This window comes from Rhinolophus hipposideros, assembly GCF_964194185.1.
Source record: "Rhinolophus hipposideros genome assembly, chromosome: 5".
NCBI classification, from domain to species: Eukaryota; Metazoa; Chordata; class Mammalia; order Chiroptera; family Rhinolophidae; genus Rhinolophus; species Rhinolophus hipposideros.
The window spans coordinates 18,879,296-18,896,403 of NC_138051.1; the positions used below are offsets into that span (position 1 = coordinate 18,879,296).

At 36.3% G+C, this 17,108-nt stretch overlaps 1 protein-coding gene across 4 annotated transcripts in view; it reads left to right on the top strand.

Moving 5' to 3' along the window:
- LOC308498076 (uncharacterized protein) overlaps positions 1–16,184 on the top strand; it is a 32,139-nt gene extending 15,955 nt beyond the window's left edge. For all 4 annotated transcript variants that reach the window (XM_081049380.1, XM_081049382.1, XM_081049381.1 and 1 more), the window contains 7 exons: positions 44–165; positions 1,944–2,082; positions 4,262–4,383; positions 6,182–6,292; positions 10,792–10,898; positions 14,359–14,449; positions 15,843–16,184. In XM_081049380.1, coding sequence (XP_080905506.1) covers positions 44–165; positions 1,944–2,082; positions 4,262–4,383; positions 6,182–6,292; positions 10,792–10,898; positions 14,359–14,449; positions 15,843–15,959 — 809 coding nt within the window. In that variant the 3' untranslated portion in view covers positions 15,960–16,184. The remainder of the gene's footprint in view (positions 1–43; positions 166–1,943; positions 2,083–4,261; positions 4,384–6,181; positions 6,293–10,791; positions 10,899–14,358; positions 14,450–15,842) is intronic.
- The last annotated feature ends 924 nt before the right edge of the window (positions 16,185–17,108 follow it).

Sequence of the window (17,108 nt, forward strand, 5' to 3'; positions counted from 1 at the left end):
TATGACTACAACCATAAAAGATATTTCTTTCCTTTTCTTCCAGGAGATTTTGACGAGTTCACTCAAGATAATAATGACGTTATGTTGAAAAACATAGCAGAAGATCTTCGGAATTGCTTACCACTAGAAACGATGCTTTCCTCAGAACATCTAGCCCTCCAAAAAGTAAATACATTATATTAATTTACTCTCCGATTCTTCCCTTACCCCCACAGCCTCTCCAGTCTAATTAGTCCTGAATTCTACTTTAAACAATTTTTGATTTGGTCCTTCAACTATCTCCCCAATTCTTTTAAGTCTTTAGCTCCCCAGTACCATTCATTCAACAAATATATATATATATATATATATATATATATATATATATATATATATATATGTATATATATGTATATATATATATATTTTTAACTTTATTTTAAGTGTTTTTCCAGGACCCATCAACTCCAAATCAAGTAATTATTTCAATCTAGTTGTGGAGGGCGCAGCTCACAGTTGCCCATGTGGGGATTGAGCCCACAACCTTGTTGTTAAAAGCACCGTGCTCTAATCAACTGAGCTTACCGGCCATCCCTCAGCAAATATTTTTGAGGGCATCCTGTTTGCCAAGCTCTCAAACCACCTCCACACCCCTCCAAAATATGTATATACAGAGAGAGAGAGAGAAAAAGAAAAAGAAATCAAGGCCTAGCAGTAATCTAAACCTGCCTACATCATTGTTCTGGTTTTCTCTTCCTTGATTTATGTCCCTCACTTTTATCAATGGTGAAGTTCACCACTTTGTTTCCTTCTCCTACTTTTGCATTGTACAATGTTTGTTTATTCTTCTATTCCTTTATTCCTAGAATTAGGTCTCGTTTTTCTTCTCTAGGCAACCCCCTCATTCAAGTCCCTTCAAGTCCCAACTCTTATGGGACACATATGCTATGAATTTTGTTTCTAAAGCCAAGCTAATAATAATAATCTTTTTCTTCCACTGATCTGAAAACAGCAATCTTCCATGTGGTTTTTCAGCATGTAAATTCCTGAGCAGAGGAACTAAATCCTGTACATTTTTAACAGTACTGTGCACATTGTGATCATTTAGTAAATCTTAGTTAGCCTCCAGTCATTCAGAATGGATTCTCAGAGGAGGAAAATAGTGAATAGTATTAAAACTGAGAGAAGTATCTGTAATACAGTTTGGATGTTATTAATTAAATAATTTTGTCAGCATCACGATGTACCACAATACATAAAAAGAAAAAGTATTCATTGCATGTTAATGGTCGACCCACACTCCCCTGACCTATGTTTATCTTCGTTTCCTTCTGGTCCTGTATGTGTTCACAAATTTTACATACTTATAATACAGATTTTGCATGTGTATGTAGATGTAGATATGATTGGGTAGGTTTCCAGATAGGTTGAGGCTTTATTATAGTTAAGGTAGAAGAAATCAGACTTTTTCTTTGTAACCACCACTTGCTATTATATTATGTGTTAATACCACCAGTTTTAATAAAGAGGCATTATTTGTAAACATGAAGTTTTACTAACATTTTTATTATTTGAAAAGTTTGCCTCTGGACAAAGATTACTTGCTAAGTATTTTGATGGGTAAGTCATTGACTGACATGAAGGAGTCAGAAGATCTGGTATTAGTTTCAGCTTTTGCCCCCTTACCAACTAGTGTCATTTCTTTGGGGAAATCTCTCCAGGTATCAGTTTCTTTACTTGTAAAATACAGCCATTTTGCATCATTACAGGTCAAATAAAAAGTTGCTAGTGTCTCAGAAATAAAACAAAAGAAGAGCAGAGTTGCTGAGTTAGATAAGCAAAACTTGCTGCCCTTATTGTTGCAGAATTTTAGCATATGAACCACTGATGTTTTGCCTTATTTAGCAATAGAAAGAGACTTCTTTGTACTTTGTTTCTTTTGATGTTTTTCTTCTCTCCACCAGATACAGCAGCAGCCAGAACCCACAATTCAAGTTGATGCATTCCTTTATGATGAAGACTTTATTGATTCATTATGTGAGGAAGGAAAAATGAGCAGAAACTACTGTATGGTGTGTGGCTCACACCAGACGGCACCTTTAGGTAGGCATTCAAGTATGCAAACCTGATGACTTTGTACTTTTCTTTGCATGTCATGAGTATGCAAATTCTTGATCAACTCATTCAGTGTTGTCTAAAAGCAAAAGACCAACCTGCAGCATAACCATTACCAGTTATTGCAATTAAGGAGATTAATAGAAGTATTGTCTAAGGAAGCTAGGCCACTTAATGTCTCATCAGGTTATCTGTGCTTTTCACAGAAACTGTTTAATCAGAGATGACTTTTCAGGTCCAGAAACTAATTCACAGTGACTGAGTACAGGGAAACTGACTCATCTTTTCCATACTCAAAGAGAGTCATATATAAACCATAATGCTGACTTATTTACAAGAGAAACGTAACTGTCAAGGGAGCTGAAACATTTTCTCTATGAAAACATCTACTTGAGAAGCCAAATATTTATCAGATATTGTTGGATGAACATGGACTCAGAAGACAGAGATAGATAATCTTGAGAGTTTGTTCGGGTCATGATATGACCTAGTAGAGCATCTATGGTCCATAACAGAGAACAACTCTAGTGACAGTCTCTGGCATCTCTGCCCCTCAGATGTAGCCCCTGTGTCCCAAATGGGAAACTAGACTGACTCCATGCCGCTAACATGTAAACTGTTCTGTTAATATATTCTTTGTTCAAACTGGATATGATTGTCTAGGCTGTTCCTTAGACTCACTAGTTCAATCTCCCTGCTCACTTAGAGTTATTGCTTAAAGTGAGCTATCCTCCAGGTAAGTAGTCTTGTGCTCATAATACTGGTCTTAGATAATATCATTCTCAAAAGTTTGCTACTAACAACCTGGTAATATGTTGCTAATGCAAATATTATTGTACCTATGTTACAATTGGGGACTAAACTTCCCTGATTTACTGGTTTAAGAGTCTATTTTTAGATAGTACTTATGATTTCCATTGGAGGGAGTTGAAATTCACAGAATAAAAAAGGACTTAGATAAGAACAATAGAGGGAAACCTAAAAAGGTGAACTATGACACCATATCAGATCTGATTTATAAAAATATATAGAAGAGCTATGTTTGACGAATAAAATTTTGAAGATTAGAATGCATTTTCCTATAAAAATCAGGTTATAAATAGTGACTGGGTACCCAGGCCAGCCCAGATAACTATAATGAATCTGAAAAATTTGGGCTCTCCTTCGCTATATGACTAGGGGCTTGTCTAGCTACAAAGCACTAATAATGATGCTGTAGTCCAGGGCAGAAGCACTAATGTGGTTTGCGGTGGTCAAAGCCCACCCTCAAGCATTACTTCTGAGGCCTCGTCAGACCCTTTCTTTTCTTCCCAGGGATTAGCCTACCTGCTTCCATTTTCTTTGCCCCCATCTATTAATTATGACTGGTGTTTCTCTCGTTTCTCACCATTATATTATATAGAACATAATGTTTTAAGTCTTTGAATTACCTCCATATCAGAAAAGAACAGATTCAGGCTCTCCCAGGTATTTCATTACAGAAATAATGGAGTGAGCAGACAGACTAGGAGGCTAGACATGATAGCAATTAAACTAAGGAAAATAAGAACAATGGAGGGGATTTTCTTAACTTCCTCCCACACAACCCCTTTCCTGCACTTGTTGGTCAGGGCTGCCATATTGCTCAACTCCAAGGACGGTCATTCATTTGGTAGTCTGCAGTCTTTGCAGTGATATGTGGCAGTTCTGTGGTTGGCTCTGGAATACGGTGAGAAAGCCAGATGGTACGAGAGTTAGGAAACAGTGCCAGGGAACAACAGGTCATAGGGAAGAGGGAAAGGGAAAAGAAGGAAGTGAGAGGCACGGTGATCACGACAGGCCTCTGGGTAGCTATTCCCTAGAAGCCTTTTAAATGTCAGACACTTACTATTTATTCTTCTCTAATACAGCTCAGAGTGTATGAGTGAAAAATTATCACATTAATTTTTTCTAAATATTAGGTTGGTGCAAAAGTAATTGTGGTTTAAAAGGTTAAAAACGGTTGCAAAAACTGCAACTGCTTTTGCACCAACCTAATAATCTCTGAATGGCTTTCATTGATTAAGAAAAGAAAATATGAGATATCTTTTGTAAATGATATTTATAAAAGTGAAAGATTTAGAAATACAGCATGGAATTTATTAATACCCAAGCAAAATTTGATGTTCACTGTGTTCTAATTCTCCAGGATTTGTTTCTCATTCCTTCTCTCTCATGGAGTTGAAGTTCATTTATCATCATGTACTCCCTGATCTGTCGGGAAAGGTCTTGGTTGACGTTGGCTCCAGGCTTGGCACAGTTCTTTATGGGGTAAAATCCAGCTTTGAGTGGACATACTCAACATTTGGGAAATACTTTCTTCTCCTGCTAGCAACAGTTTTGCCTGCCACCATCCAAGGTGACAGCTTAGCTTTATTTAATTATTAGAGTAAGAATAATAAGGTTAAAATAGTATATTGAATTTGGAATTTCAAAGGCCAGCTTTCTAAATTCCTTTATTAGTTTTCTCTGTGACACGGATGAAAGAATATCAACAAAACAGAAGCAGGTAACCCTCATAATACTTTGTTATTTTGTCGGACACTACTGCCCTTCTAACTCCGTTTTCTTTGTACTGTACTAAAATAGAATACCGAGCTTTGAGAAGAACTCTTATAAAACCGACGGGACCTAGGAAATTGCGCATGGCCATAAGCAAGTCACTTAACACCTATGGGCCCCAAGTTCATCCCATGTCAGTGAGCCAGTGAAATGTTATCCAAAGACACATCTTGCTCCAATTTTCTGTGATCCAAACTTTAAATGTAGATGTTGGTTTCCGAAATATCACTTCAATGTGGCTTTTAAAAAAAAAATTTAAATCATGAGTATTTTTCATGTTCTTAAATGGCTTTATCAAAAAACTGAAATGTGGTTTCTGGTTGTCATTAGCAGACTTGTTAAAACATGTGGCCAACAGCAGGAGAGGCCCAGGCCAGAAACAGGCGCTATCAGCTCCCAGCATCATTGCCTGCTCTAAACAGAAACAGTTAACTCTTTAATGCTTTGCTTGTTTTTCAGTATTAAGACTTCCCTTCTGTAATTAGGAAGGATGGCCAGAATAGAAAATAACAGTTTGTCAGATGGTTTTTGTTTGGAGAACATTAGAGATTATGATTATTTACCGTATTTTGTCCATTTTTGCCTGATTTTTTGATTTCTTAGAAAAGTATATAACTGAAATAATTGTGGCTATGCAGGTAAGTGGCAGCGTTAATAAATGTAAACATTATTTTTCTTCGTATTAGGTCACTGATTCAGTCAAAAATTTTGAATACCTGCATATGCTCTGTTGAACATAGTCTAAAAATCCATGGTGAGCTATAAGTATAAATTTGGTTTACACATAGGTATTAGTTGATGTAAAATGATATTCAGTATTCAGAATATGATTTGACCTTTCCTTCCAAATATCGTTTTATTATAACAACCAAAATATATACATGGCAATATATAGTCAATTCTTGATTATCCTTATTAACTTACTCGTCAGTTATCTTTGGCAGATTGCCAGACACCAGGCTCACTCCAGGTACCTTCAAACTCCATTTTCTAATTCCCTAAGCCAAACAGGACATACTTCCAGCTACTTTCCTCTACTGTCAGTCTATGCATGATTTTCTGTTATATTCCCCACAGGTTTACTCTTTTCTTGCTTTCCCCTGATGTAATTTCCCAAGAAATTACAGAAATAGAGTATTACACAGAGAATCTGTATGTGATCACTTTTCTCATTTCTACTTTTGTTGAATGTAGTTTCATCAGGAAAAGGAAGAAATCAATCTTCAAAAATACTTACTTTTAAATAATAGAACATAATAAACTAAATCATTGCTAGAAAATAAATAAATCTAAGTGAGAAAAAAAATAAAGTACAATTAAGGTTTTGATCAGTACCTCTTTAAATTCTTAAAGTTGTAAGTTTTATATAAGCTACAAGATGTTATTTATCTTTTATTTTTACTTTATTGAATTCTGTTTTTTAAAGTTTGACTATAAATTTCAAGTAGAAATAAACTCACAATTAAGAGTTAGTTCATTTGCATCTTAATGTATTTTCATATTTTAGGGTTATCTTTACAGTTCAGCATTGCAACTATATGGAGTAGAATTGAATGGAGACTTTTGCCAGTTGCAGGAAATGATCATAAAAAAATACCAGTTCACTGACAGAATAAAGGTACCCTTTTGAATATATATTTTGTTGTATATATTTGATGTAGCTTAATTTTGCCAAATTTCTTCTGTGTTTTAGTGGAAAATCTTTTAAAATCTATTCTTGGCTGCTGTTGTGTGGAAACAGATTGAGTTGACTTAATATTTTAAAACATTAATAAAGGTGAATTATTAACATTATATTCCACTCGCATATTTCTCTTCCCCAATTTATTAGAAAGTAGCTTTTTTTCTTAATTTTCTTCCTATCAGCGATAGTTTTGGTAACAGCATTTTTGAATCTCTAGATGTTGGTCGGACTGTGATTCATCAAAGTAAGCAAAAAGGTTAAGGAATGCTCACAGTTCTTTATTTTCTGTTTTCTAAGCTTTCAGGGGGAATACTGGATGCCACAGAATAGCAGTTCATGGGGGAATAATGCCTTAGGTTGGGCTCCAGCAGAAGTTTTCTCTTTTTCCTATTAGGTAAAGGGAAAATTAACAAAAAGTTTCCCTTTTTCGGGAGTTTTTTGGTTAATGCTTATCGTTTGGTAATCCTTATCGTTTCACTAATGATCCTACACTTCTCATGGCAATGCAGAGAAATAGGAGTATCTGACGATCTCTGGTGCTAAAGGCAATATAATGTTGAAAGACATATCTCAGTAAGATTAAGGATCTAGCCTTCCCCGTTTAGGTAGAAGGACATTTTTTCATTGTCTCCGTCCTTCTGTCCCTCTCTTTCCATCATCGTAGAAATAGAGAGGCAAATGATCAAAGTGAATTCATTGTCCAATAACAAATTCATAGATTTTTCTCACTACCCCATGTTTAGTGAATAAAAACATGCTGTTTTTGCATAATAAAAATCATAACTAACAGGAATACTGATTTAACTGGAAATGAGATTTTAAGGGCCTCTCACATAGTTTATAAATGGACAACCAAGAACTTTTGTGTTATTTTTTGTGGAGATGTTAAAGTTGTATAAAATACATATTTAGTTACATTTAAAAAGATTTTTACCCCTTGCTTTTCAAAGAATTCTATGTGGATGCCCACCCACATACTTTCCCGGCTGTGGCTTCTATGGCCATCAGCAACCCAATGATAGAAAGCTGTTTTTATACCATCTTCTTGGCAACCGTAACTGTTAGTTTCCTTCCTTGGTGCTAAAGACAAATACGGGATGTGAGGAGCCCTAAGATTAACAGAGAGGAATTCTAGGATTATTTTTTATAGTATCTGTTGAAATCAGCTAGCCATCGGGCTCTCAGTCTTTGCTGTTTTTCTTTTGTTTTTGCTCTTTTTCAGTCTTTTTTAACAGAGCTTTCCTCAGAAGTCTTGGAATCTTTAGCTGTCTGTTCAAACTTCAGGAAAAACAAAAAGGCTGATTTAAGTTCTGAGCACTTGAGTGGGGATTCTGAGAACTGTGGGCTTCACTGTGATCTTGTTTGGGTAATTAATTAGTTGGGGAATAGCTGATGAAGTGTCTTAGAATCTTGCCTCTCTGGCTGGTCTAATTGTCCAGAGAAATCCTTTCCGATCTCCTCACCAAATGGGAACCGAGTGGGAGCAGAAAAGAACAGGAGAGGTGGGGGGTTCTCAGCGTCCTATGTACATATTTGCTTAATTCCGTTGTTTGCAGTATATTATCCTTTTCTTCAACTAGATCTGATGTCCTGTGACCCAGAGGCCTGCTTTACCCTTTCCAGAAAATAAACCTCTGTTCTTTTGCTGGGGTAGCGGAAAGGTATACAAGGATCTGGCTGCTGCTTAAGCAAGCTTTCAACCTAATTATCTTATCTTTAGCATTACTTCCTATTCCTTCACTCAGAGATAACTAGTACTGCAATTATGAGCCTTTTGGAGATTCTGTAGTATAAATCACATTTGGGTCTTAGCTTTCTGTATTTTTAGCTTAGAAATCAATTTCCTCAAGTCTCCTAAATTCCTTATTACTTCCCCCCTTTTTCTTCTAACTTACAGATTTTATATATGTTATCTCCACTCCCATTCTCCCCATCCTTGTGAGTGTATGCCTTTTTTTTAAAAAACCCTATGCTGTAATTATACTGGGGTTTCGGGAAAGTACAACAGTACGTACCTGTGTCATATCCACTGTCTTTACATGGGAGACCCACTGAGCTAAATTCTTTCTTCCCTTTCCCTCAGGCTATAGATAAATTTTCCTTCCTTTATATCTTGCTTATTTCCTTTGATGGCACTTATATGGAGTTATCAGCATAGCTGTTTCATCCCATTGCTAGATTCTAACTTATCTGAGAGCAGATATTGTATCTCATTCATCTTGGTATATATCTCCCTGCACAGTATCTAGTACACAGGAGGTGCCCATTAAAAATTGGTTAAATTGATTTGGGTTGCCTTGTGGGTATTGCATTGGTAGCATTCCAGTTTGTCCGGGGACTTCCCTTGGGGTTTCCCTGGGTCTCTTAGAGCACCTGAGTTGGTTGCCATAATTAATGGATCCACCTGATTCTTTTTTTACCCTCCTTGTGGGGTGGGGGCTGGAGGAGTGAACAGAGATGGGAAAGAAAAAGAAGGAACTGTGTGAGAGCTATGTTTAGCAGGAGGTTAATTTACATACCTATTTCATGTCTAAGCTACATGTTTCGAAAGTTTGAAGTGATTAACTGTTTTTTGTGTGTTCAGAAACATGTCAAAACTATGCCGCAGAGGCTCCAGGCCAACTCAAGTGAAGTTATTTTGGTATTTTTATTACTTAAAAAAAGGGAAGAAAATAATTTTTAAAATCAGACCCCACAACATTCTGGATGTTATATATTTGTAAGACCAAGAAACTTTTTCTTTTCTTTTAAAAATAAGCTGTTTGCTTTTGTTTCCTCTTCTTATCTTGCCTGTAGTCTGTAAGACTTGTTGATTGTGGTCTAAGTTAATTTTTTGAGTTGCATAGTTTTTAAATAAATGGTTTTGTTTGCTTTTTTGGATAGATAATATATTCCAGTGAGTTTTAGATGAAGAATCAGACAAGGTCAATTAACATATTGTATTAACATTTTATAATTTATAAATTACTTTTATCATTTTTATATGGTCCCATTGGATCTGTGAATCAGGACAGATATTATTTTGTTTTATTTACTGTTTTGTTTACTGACTACCTAGTTGATGATGGAGTCAGAATTTAATGATTCTTACAACTAAAGATATAATTATATGGTAGTCTCCCCTTATCTGAGACCCCCAGTGGATCTCAAGACCCCCAGTGGATGCCTACAACTGTGGGTGGTACCAAACCCTATATATACTGTTTTTCATATATATATATATATATATATATATATATATATATATATATATATATGATAAAGTGTAATTTATAAATTAGGCACAGTAAGAGATTAACAATAACTAATAATAAAATAGAACAATTATAATGTACTGTACTAAAAGTTATGTGAATGTGGTCTCTCCAGTAATTTTTAATTTTTCAGGCGAAACCTATTCCTGAACCTGTCCCATCCCTTACTGGCAGTAAATGGCTTGGTGTCACTCGTTTCAGGGCATCCTTTGCTGAGGTCTTCGTCTGGGCTCAACGCTTTCTGGCACGACGTGTCATCAGTCGGAACACGTTTTCTGTTCATGTCTTTCACCCACAAATATAATGCCTTTTCCATCTGAACTAAGCACTTACCATGTACTGTGGCAGTAACTTTTGCAGTTTGAGATGCGACGGCAAAACTAGCATGAATTTCCTTTTCCTTCTTCACAATTTCATAGATGGAACATTAGTTCTTAACCACAGATCTTAGCAACCTCAGCATAAGATTTTTTTTCTTTCCTTATTAAGTCTAGAACTTTTACCTTTTCGTTTAAAGGAAGCACTTTACAGCTTCTCTTTGGCGTATTTGAATTGCCAGCATCACTACTTTTGTGCTTTGGGGCCATTATTAGATAAAATAAGGGTTACTTGAACACAAGCACTGTGATACCTGGACAGTCGATTTGATGACAAGGCAGCTACTAAGTGACTCATGCAGGGAACAGGTACAGTGTGGATACGCTGGACAGAGGAATGCTTCAAGTCCGGGAGGGCTAGAGCGGGACAGCTTGAGGTTTCATCATGCCACTCAGCACGGTGCACAATTAAAACTTATTGTGAATTATTTATTTCTGGGATTTTTTTCATCTAATATTTTTAGACCATGATAACTGAAACTGGAAAGCAAACCCACAGATAGAGGAAGACTACTGTAGTGGACAAAGCTCTGAACTGGGAATCAAAACAGTATAATTATTACTATGGAAATAATTCCATCTAAAACAAATAAACAAATTTTCACATCTTTGTGGTTTTTATTAGCTATTAATTATCTCATAGGCAGTAATATTAAATATACTGTTCTTTCTGCCATTTTAAGAAGGGTTAACTTCTCATATTACCTCACAACGTTATTGAACCAATAGATATGTCTTCTGTGATTATTGTATGATATGTTATCTTTGTTCTCTTTACATCTTTGAACTCATTCTTCTTTAGGTGCTTCATGCAGACATCTGTACCCAGGGTTCACTTCTGCAAAACGCTGATGTTGTAATAATGAATAATGTCTTCGAATATTTTCTTGATGAGGCAGAACAAGGCAGGTATGTTATTTATTCAAACAAGAAGTCTGTTATGTATCCAGCAAAATATGAAAAGGGATTGGTAAAATACAATTGTTTTCAAATGAAACTTTTTAAAAATGACGTCAACTGTGAGGAGATTATATTAAAAAAGAAACGTGTTCTGTATAAAACAAAAATAAAAATAAACTGTCTAACTTTGTACAATATTACATCTAATTTTAGGCAGATGTAAAATGATCTCACGACCCAAGCATTTGCTTAGCAGTCAGGGATGATTTAAAGTATCATTTCCTGGTGGGCCTTTATACTTATTCTTTTCTGCCTCGGTTTCTTTTTCTTTGAGAAAACATGTCACCTGCTGTCCTATCACAAAATGATGGGAATTAACTAATGCCTATAAATGAATGAAAAACAAGATATAATAAGAATATTAACCAATATGTGATTAATTATCAAGCGTTAAAAATATTCTAAAGGGATAATAAATAAGTTCCTGGAGTTTATTACACGATTCAAATAATGGAAAAATTAGCAAATCTGTGATCACTCTTCTGACTTCTCTGCCACAATTTAATGTGGCCCATAAGAACCTATGGGGGCGGGGTGGGGATAAGGGGAAAGGTGAAGGGATTAGGAAGCGGCTGGTCACAAGATGGCCTCAGGGTTTTTTGAAAATTAATTTGGGGAACTTATTCAATAATGTTGTAAAGATTTTGTTGGGTATCCGATGGACATGCGTCCTATTTGGAAGACCACCTCAGAGACAATGTGGATGCCTGATCATGGCATTGTACACCAGAAGCTAAACATTAATGAATGCCAACTATAATTTTATATATATAATGTGATGGCTCGGTGTGAGGTCAGAGGGATAGTGGATGGGGGGAGGGGGGTTCACAGTGTGAGGGATATAAATGATGAACGTCTAAGTATTACCTTGTCTTGTACACCTGAAACTAATAATAAATAAATAAATAAATAAATAAAAGAACCTATAGGTTCCTCTAATTAGAAAATTCCTGTAGTCTGTAGTCTGAGATGCTGATTTTCTGGCTTGTTATGCTTGCTGACTTCTTATTTACCATAAGGGCATACATATGCTTTAGATGCAGAAAAACTCCTCTTCATATATGTATAAAAGGCAATTACAGAAGTGTTTGAATTAATATGTTAGTAAGGTTTCTACCTCAGAGAAATAAAAATACATAGAGTTACAGACCATAAGCAGTTAATGCTGAGTGGAATCCTGAATGGTTAAACCTCTTCTTTATCCTGCCAGCCCTTCACCTTCTATATTCTCCACCCCCCACCCCCAACATCTCTCTCTCTCTCTCTCTCTTTCTCTCTCTCTCTCTCTCTCTCTCTCTCTCTCTCTCTCTCTCTCTCTCTCTCTCCCCCCCCCCTCAAACCCCCGTCACCCTCTCTCACTCCCTTCCTTCATCCCTCCCTCTCTCTCAAACACACACACCCACCCATCCCATTACTAGGTTAAGGTCACTACTAAATTAATAATTTAAATAGTTTAAAAAGAAAGTAGTTCAACAGAAAGCTATTCATACAGTTAAAGCTCAGCCAGGATGAGTGATGAATTTTGGTCACTGACTGAAGACCAGAAACACAACATGAGCTAAGTTGTTTTAATCAGAGTGCTTTCTTTAAGCTTAATTTCCAGTCTACAAAGTATGATTAGCTTTTTACCTTTTTAAAGTAATGATCAGTAGTCAAAACATACATAATTGTTGGAGAATGAAATATGACCAAGTTTATGTTACATAAGAAGTTTAAAAACACCTTATAAACTTTGGAGATTTATTATATGAAGATTTTGAATGCTGAGAATGATGAAAGCTACTGATGAACTTGATACTGAAAATCTGCATGTTTGGATTGTTTTAACAACAACTCTTGGTACATTTGTTCACAGACCTATATGATTCACCAAATAGATACTAGCTACCTATGTTAGTTCAGTCAATTCTCCTAAATTCGTCTAGTGCAATGAATTCTAAATATAGATAGGTTATAGCCTCTAATAAGCAATTATCTCCATCATGAACGACAGGAGAAAGTTAGAAGATATGATAAAGCATTCTGACATTAGAATTGTTCTGGCAAAACTGATCATTGACCTGTATTATTAATTCTATATTGTATAAGTAAAAGAATAGATGGCACAGCATGTAGCCTCTAAAGACTTGTAATCTTAATCAGAATCTGAGGACAAGTAGAGTCATACTGCTATAGGACTTAGTATATGAGAGAAAACAGAAATATATCGTAATAATAGAAAATGTGTACTCAGGAAAGTCTCAGGCTTCAGAATAAGTTAGCATTTATTACAGGGTACCACCCAGATTCTAGAGTAATTGTTAGTTTAAAAGGTGCCTCTGTGTAGTTTTTCAGTAGGTGAAACAAGCACTACAATGACAGCTTACCAGAAACATCAAGCTATTTTGAGAGCCATACCCAACCATGCCAATGTACTCAGCTTCTTCATTCTTCTTAAACTTGTAACGTGTCATTTTTAAAGAACCACACCAAAACAGCATACAGCTCTAACCCAAACACTGTGACATTTATTATCAAACACTGCTACGTGATTTTTTATCTTGTCTGAGGAAAAGAACGTTTGTATCACTTTGCCTAATGAACTGCAGAATGTACTAAACTCCTAAGCATTGCTATAATTAAAATAAATGCAAATGACACTGCTGCCCATCTGCCCTACTGCAAGGGTTGCACACCCCTGCTTTGCTTGACTATTGCTCCCCAATAGTGGGGTGTTACTGTCAAGACTCAGTGTAGAAATCCAGTTCATGTCTGCACTAAAATGTTAGTTAGAACCAATGAAACACTGACCTCCAACACGTACACATGGCATTCCATCGTGCTTTAAATCTGACTGGTCCCACTGAACTCAAGTGCTCTATTGTCCAGAAGTCTTTCCATTGAATATTTCTGACAACCAAATAAAATATGATTTCACTCTTAGTATTATTTTAAAAGATCTAATCTACCTATTATACCCTTACTGTTAGTCTGCTTGGTTTCTGGCTTCTGTGGCCTTTCTCCACGACTCTTCCCCACCTCTACCCCTTAGCCCTGTTCCATTCTGCAGAACCAATTTTGACACGGTTCATAAAGAATTTAAGGGGCTTTAACTGCAGGTCCAGCTTTGACTTCTGTATCAGTTCTGAAACTGAGTTTCGGCCTAACTCATAATACCTTGTATTAATAGTAACTCAAATCACCATCTTGTTAGAATCTCTTCAGTCCTCTAACTTAACAATTTTGCCAACACCCCTTCAGGAACTGAAGAATTTACCATATGTCACTGCAATCCTATTTCCTGCAGGCAAACATTTTTGCCCTTCTGGATGTCTAGGTACCACCTATGCTGCATTTTCTTCTGTCATCCTCATTTAAAAAAAATTCCTAGTGTCTCGTAAAACCTAACAAAATTTTTAATGTGTTGTAGAGCCTGGGAATATATCAGCCATAACGTAAGGAAACAAGGATCATTATTGGTGACAGTACCAAGTCTTGAACAGTCTCTCTCAGGTCTCCAGGTACGTGAGCTTCTTTCCCAGCATTTTTATTGTCAAAGCTTTTGTCCTACTTTTTTCCAATAGCTGTTACAATATTGTAGGAATATTCTGTCTGCATATAGTGACAGATGATAGAGAATAGCAAGAACTTGTGGTTTAAGAACTGGTCTGTGTTTTGCTAACTGGCCTCAAGAGCTCTGAAATTGTAATTGTTATCTTAATACATACATATTCCTTTGTTTCTCCACCCAATTTTTCCAACTGTGGAGTGACAGCTTTAGGTTAACAAATGCTATTAAATATTTCTAAGAGGCTTTGAACACCCACATCATAACTTGTCCCCTCAGAACAAAAGGAACAGATTGATTCTAGGTTCTAGAATCAACAAAGTAGACTGGAAGCCCACATACTATGCACAGGTGAGCGTCTAGGTCAGTTTGGAATCTCACACAAACCACTTCTTTGTTCTTCAGATCGCCATATAAAATAAGGCTGATATTTAATAAGAATCAGCCCAATAAATTGGTCCTTATATATAGGTTAATTAGTACTTGTAAAACTCTTTGAGATCCAGATGAAAGATACTGTTGTATTTCTTAACAGAATATTATCATTTTCTTTAGTAGTGCTAGTGGATTTGAAAGAGTAAGATTAATACTATAAAGTAAAATAAATATTATGTTGTGGAAACAAACAAAAAAACAACAACAGACCTTTTAAAATATGTGGTCTCCAATTTATAATTTCTATATGTATTGAAATAATTTAGTGATATTTTTACTTGCCAAAACAACAACTTGCACACTAAATACATAAATATGTCTAAATAACCATTGGAAATTAATATTTATGAAAGAGTCCTTATACATAAATTCTTAAATAACTTTATTGCTGTCCTATTTAGTGAAACTTTTATAACCAGATATATACCCATTGGTGGCTCCAGAATTTCTGTGTCATGGAGACTCAGGTTTGAAATGTGAAGGGAAAGGCCTAATGAAGGTGATGGAGGGAGGTTACCCTTACTCATGCACCCCTTAGCACCACCACTGTGTATCAATGAACAGTTTTTCTGTGTTCTCTGTATATTCTTAAAGTTGTTTAGTCTTTTTTGTTTAAGCCTAATGTTAATTATTAAACTATTTACATTAAAACAATTATTCTGTATTTTCTTTATTCTTTTAAATTCCAAAATCAGAGTGAATTAATTAAGTCCCTGAATCTACAGACCATTTAGTATAGCATGCACCTTTCAGCATGACAAAGAATTTTTCATGTCGCACCATGTAGAACTTAATCCTGCTCATTGTGTTAAAAATCTGTTGTGTTCAGTTACTTAGTTAGTCATGACTTCTTCCAGAGAATAGGATCATTCTGCAATTTTCATGTTTGCTTGTAATCTTTTCTTTTCCAGGTCAATATACAGTTATCTCCCTGGGTTGAACAAGTACCACTGAATTATAATGTATACCCAGAAAAGGATGTTGACAGGGAAGCTCTTGAACAAATACATTTATATAAGATTCTCTAGCACTAAAATAGTCCTACCTCAGTTTAATGTTTTGTTTAATATATTACAAAATAATGGGGAAGAAACATTACCCCCGTACGCACATATTTTTTTCTGTATGTTCCTTTCTAGTCTTTCTACATGTTTACATATTTATAAATAGTTGCATATGTATATAGCCATAGTTGTATATGTATATATACAACTTTGTGTGATAATTTAATTAAAATATATGTTTGAAAATTTGTGGTTTTCCCCTCGTTTCTTTTATTCTGTTAAGAAAAACAATAACATATATACATATATATACATATATATATGTATATATTCATATTCCAGAAATGGCAATAAAAGACCAAAAGTAGCTTCTTTCTTTCAAGACAGAAGGGTGGAGGGGAAGTAAGTTACATTGTATCCCAATTATTAGATCTCAATTCTGTAAGACTCCTTGCACACAGCTTTATCTAAGGGGCCAGCACAGGATGAAAATAAAAAATAATTAGCCAGCTAACTTGCGAGGCATCACCCTGGGAGGCCAGCCCTGTCCTGCAAGCTGCATAAAGCCTTTGCAGCTGCAGACAGCCAGTGGGGGCTTGAGCAGCTGCCTGGGACACTTTGTGGTGGGCAGTCAACTCTGGCTAGTGCTGCAGCCTTTCTTGGGCAGCTCTTGGGGGTCGGTGGTCCCGAGGTGAGTGGGAGCTGGCCATGGTGTTCTCTGGGCACTTTGCAAAGTGGCCACAGGCTCGGCAATTGCGCTAAACTGAATCTGCATTAACTTTGTGCCCCGGTGACTCCTTGGGATACCACCCTACCCAGTTCCAGCAGCATCACTGGGGCCACTGTCAACCCAAGACAACCAACCAGACTAAAACAGCACCACTCAATGACCCCACAAGCAGCACACACAAAGGGTGGTCTCAACAGGCACAACAGCTCCCCCTCTGAGGGATCAGCCCCCATTCAGCAGCTCATACACTGTGGGCATAGCCAAGCCTCACAGCCAGTTAGCCTGAGAGTCAATCCCATCCACTGGCGTGCCAAAGGCAACCAAGGTACAACTACAACAGGAGGGCATGTACAACCCACACAAGGGAAACTCCTGGAACGTGGCACAGGTGACCAGGGAGACCGTGCCACTGAACCACATAGGACACCTACTATATAAGTCCA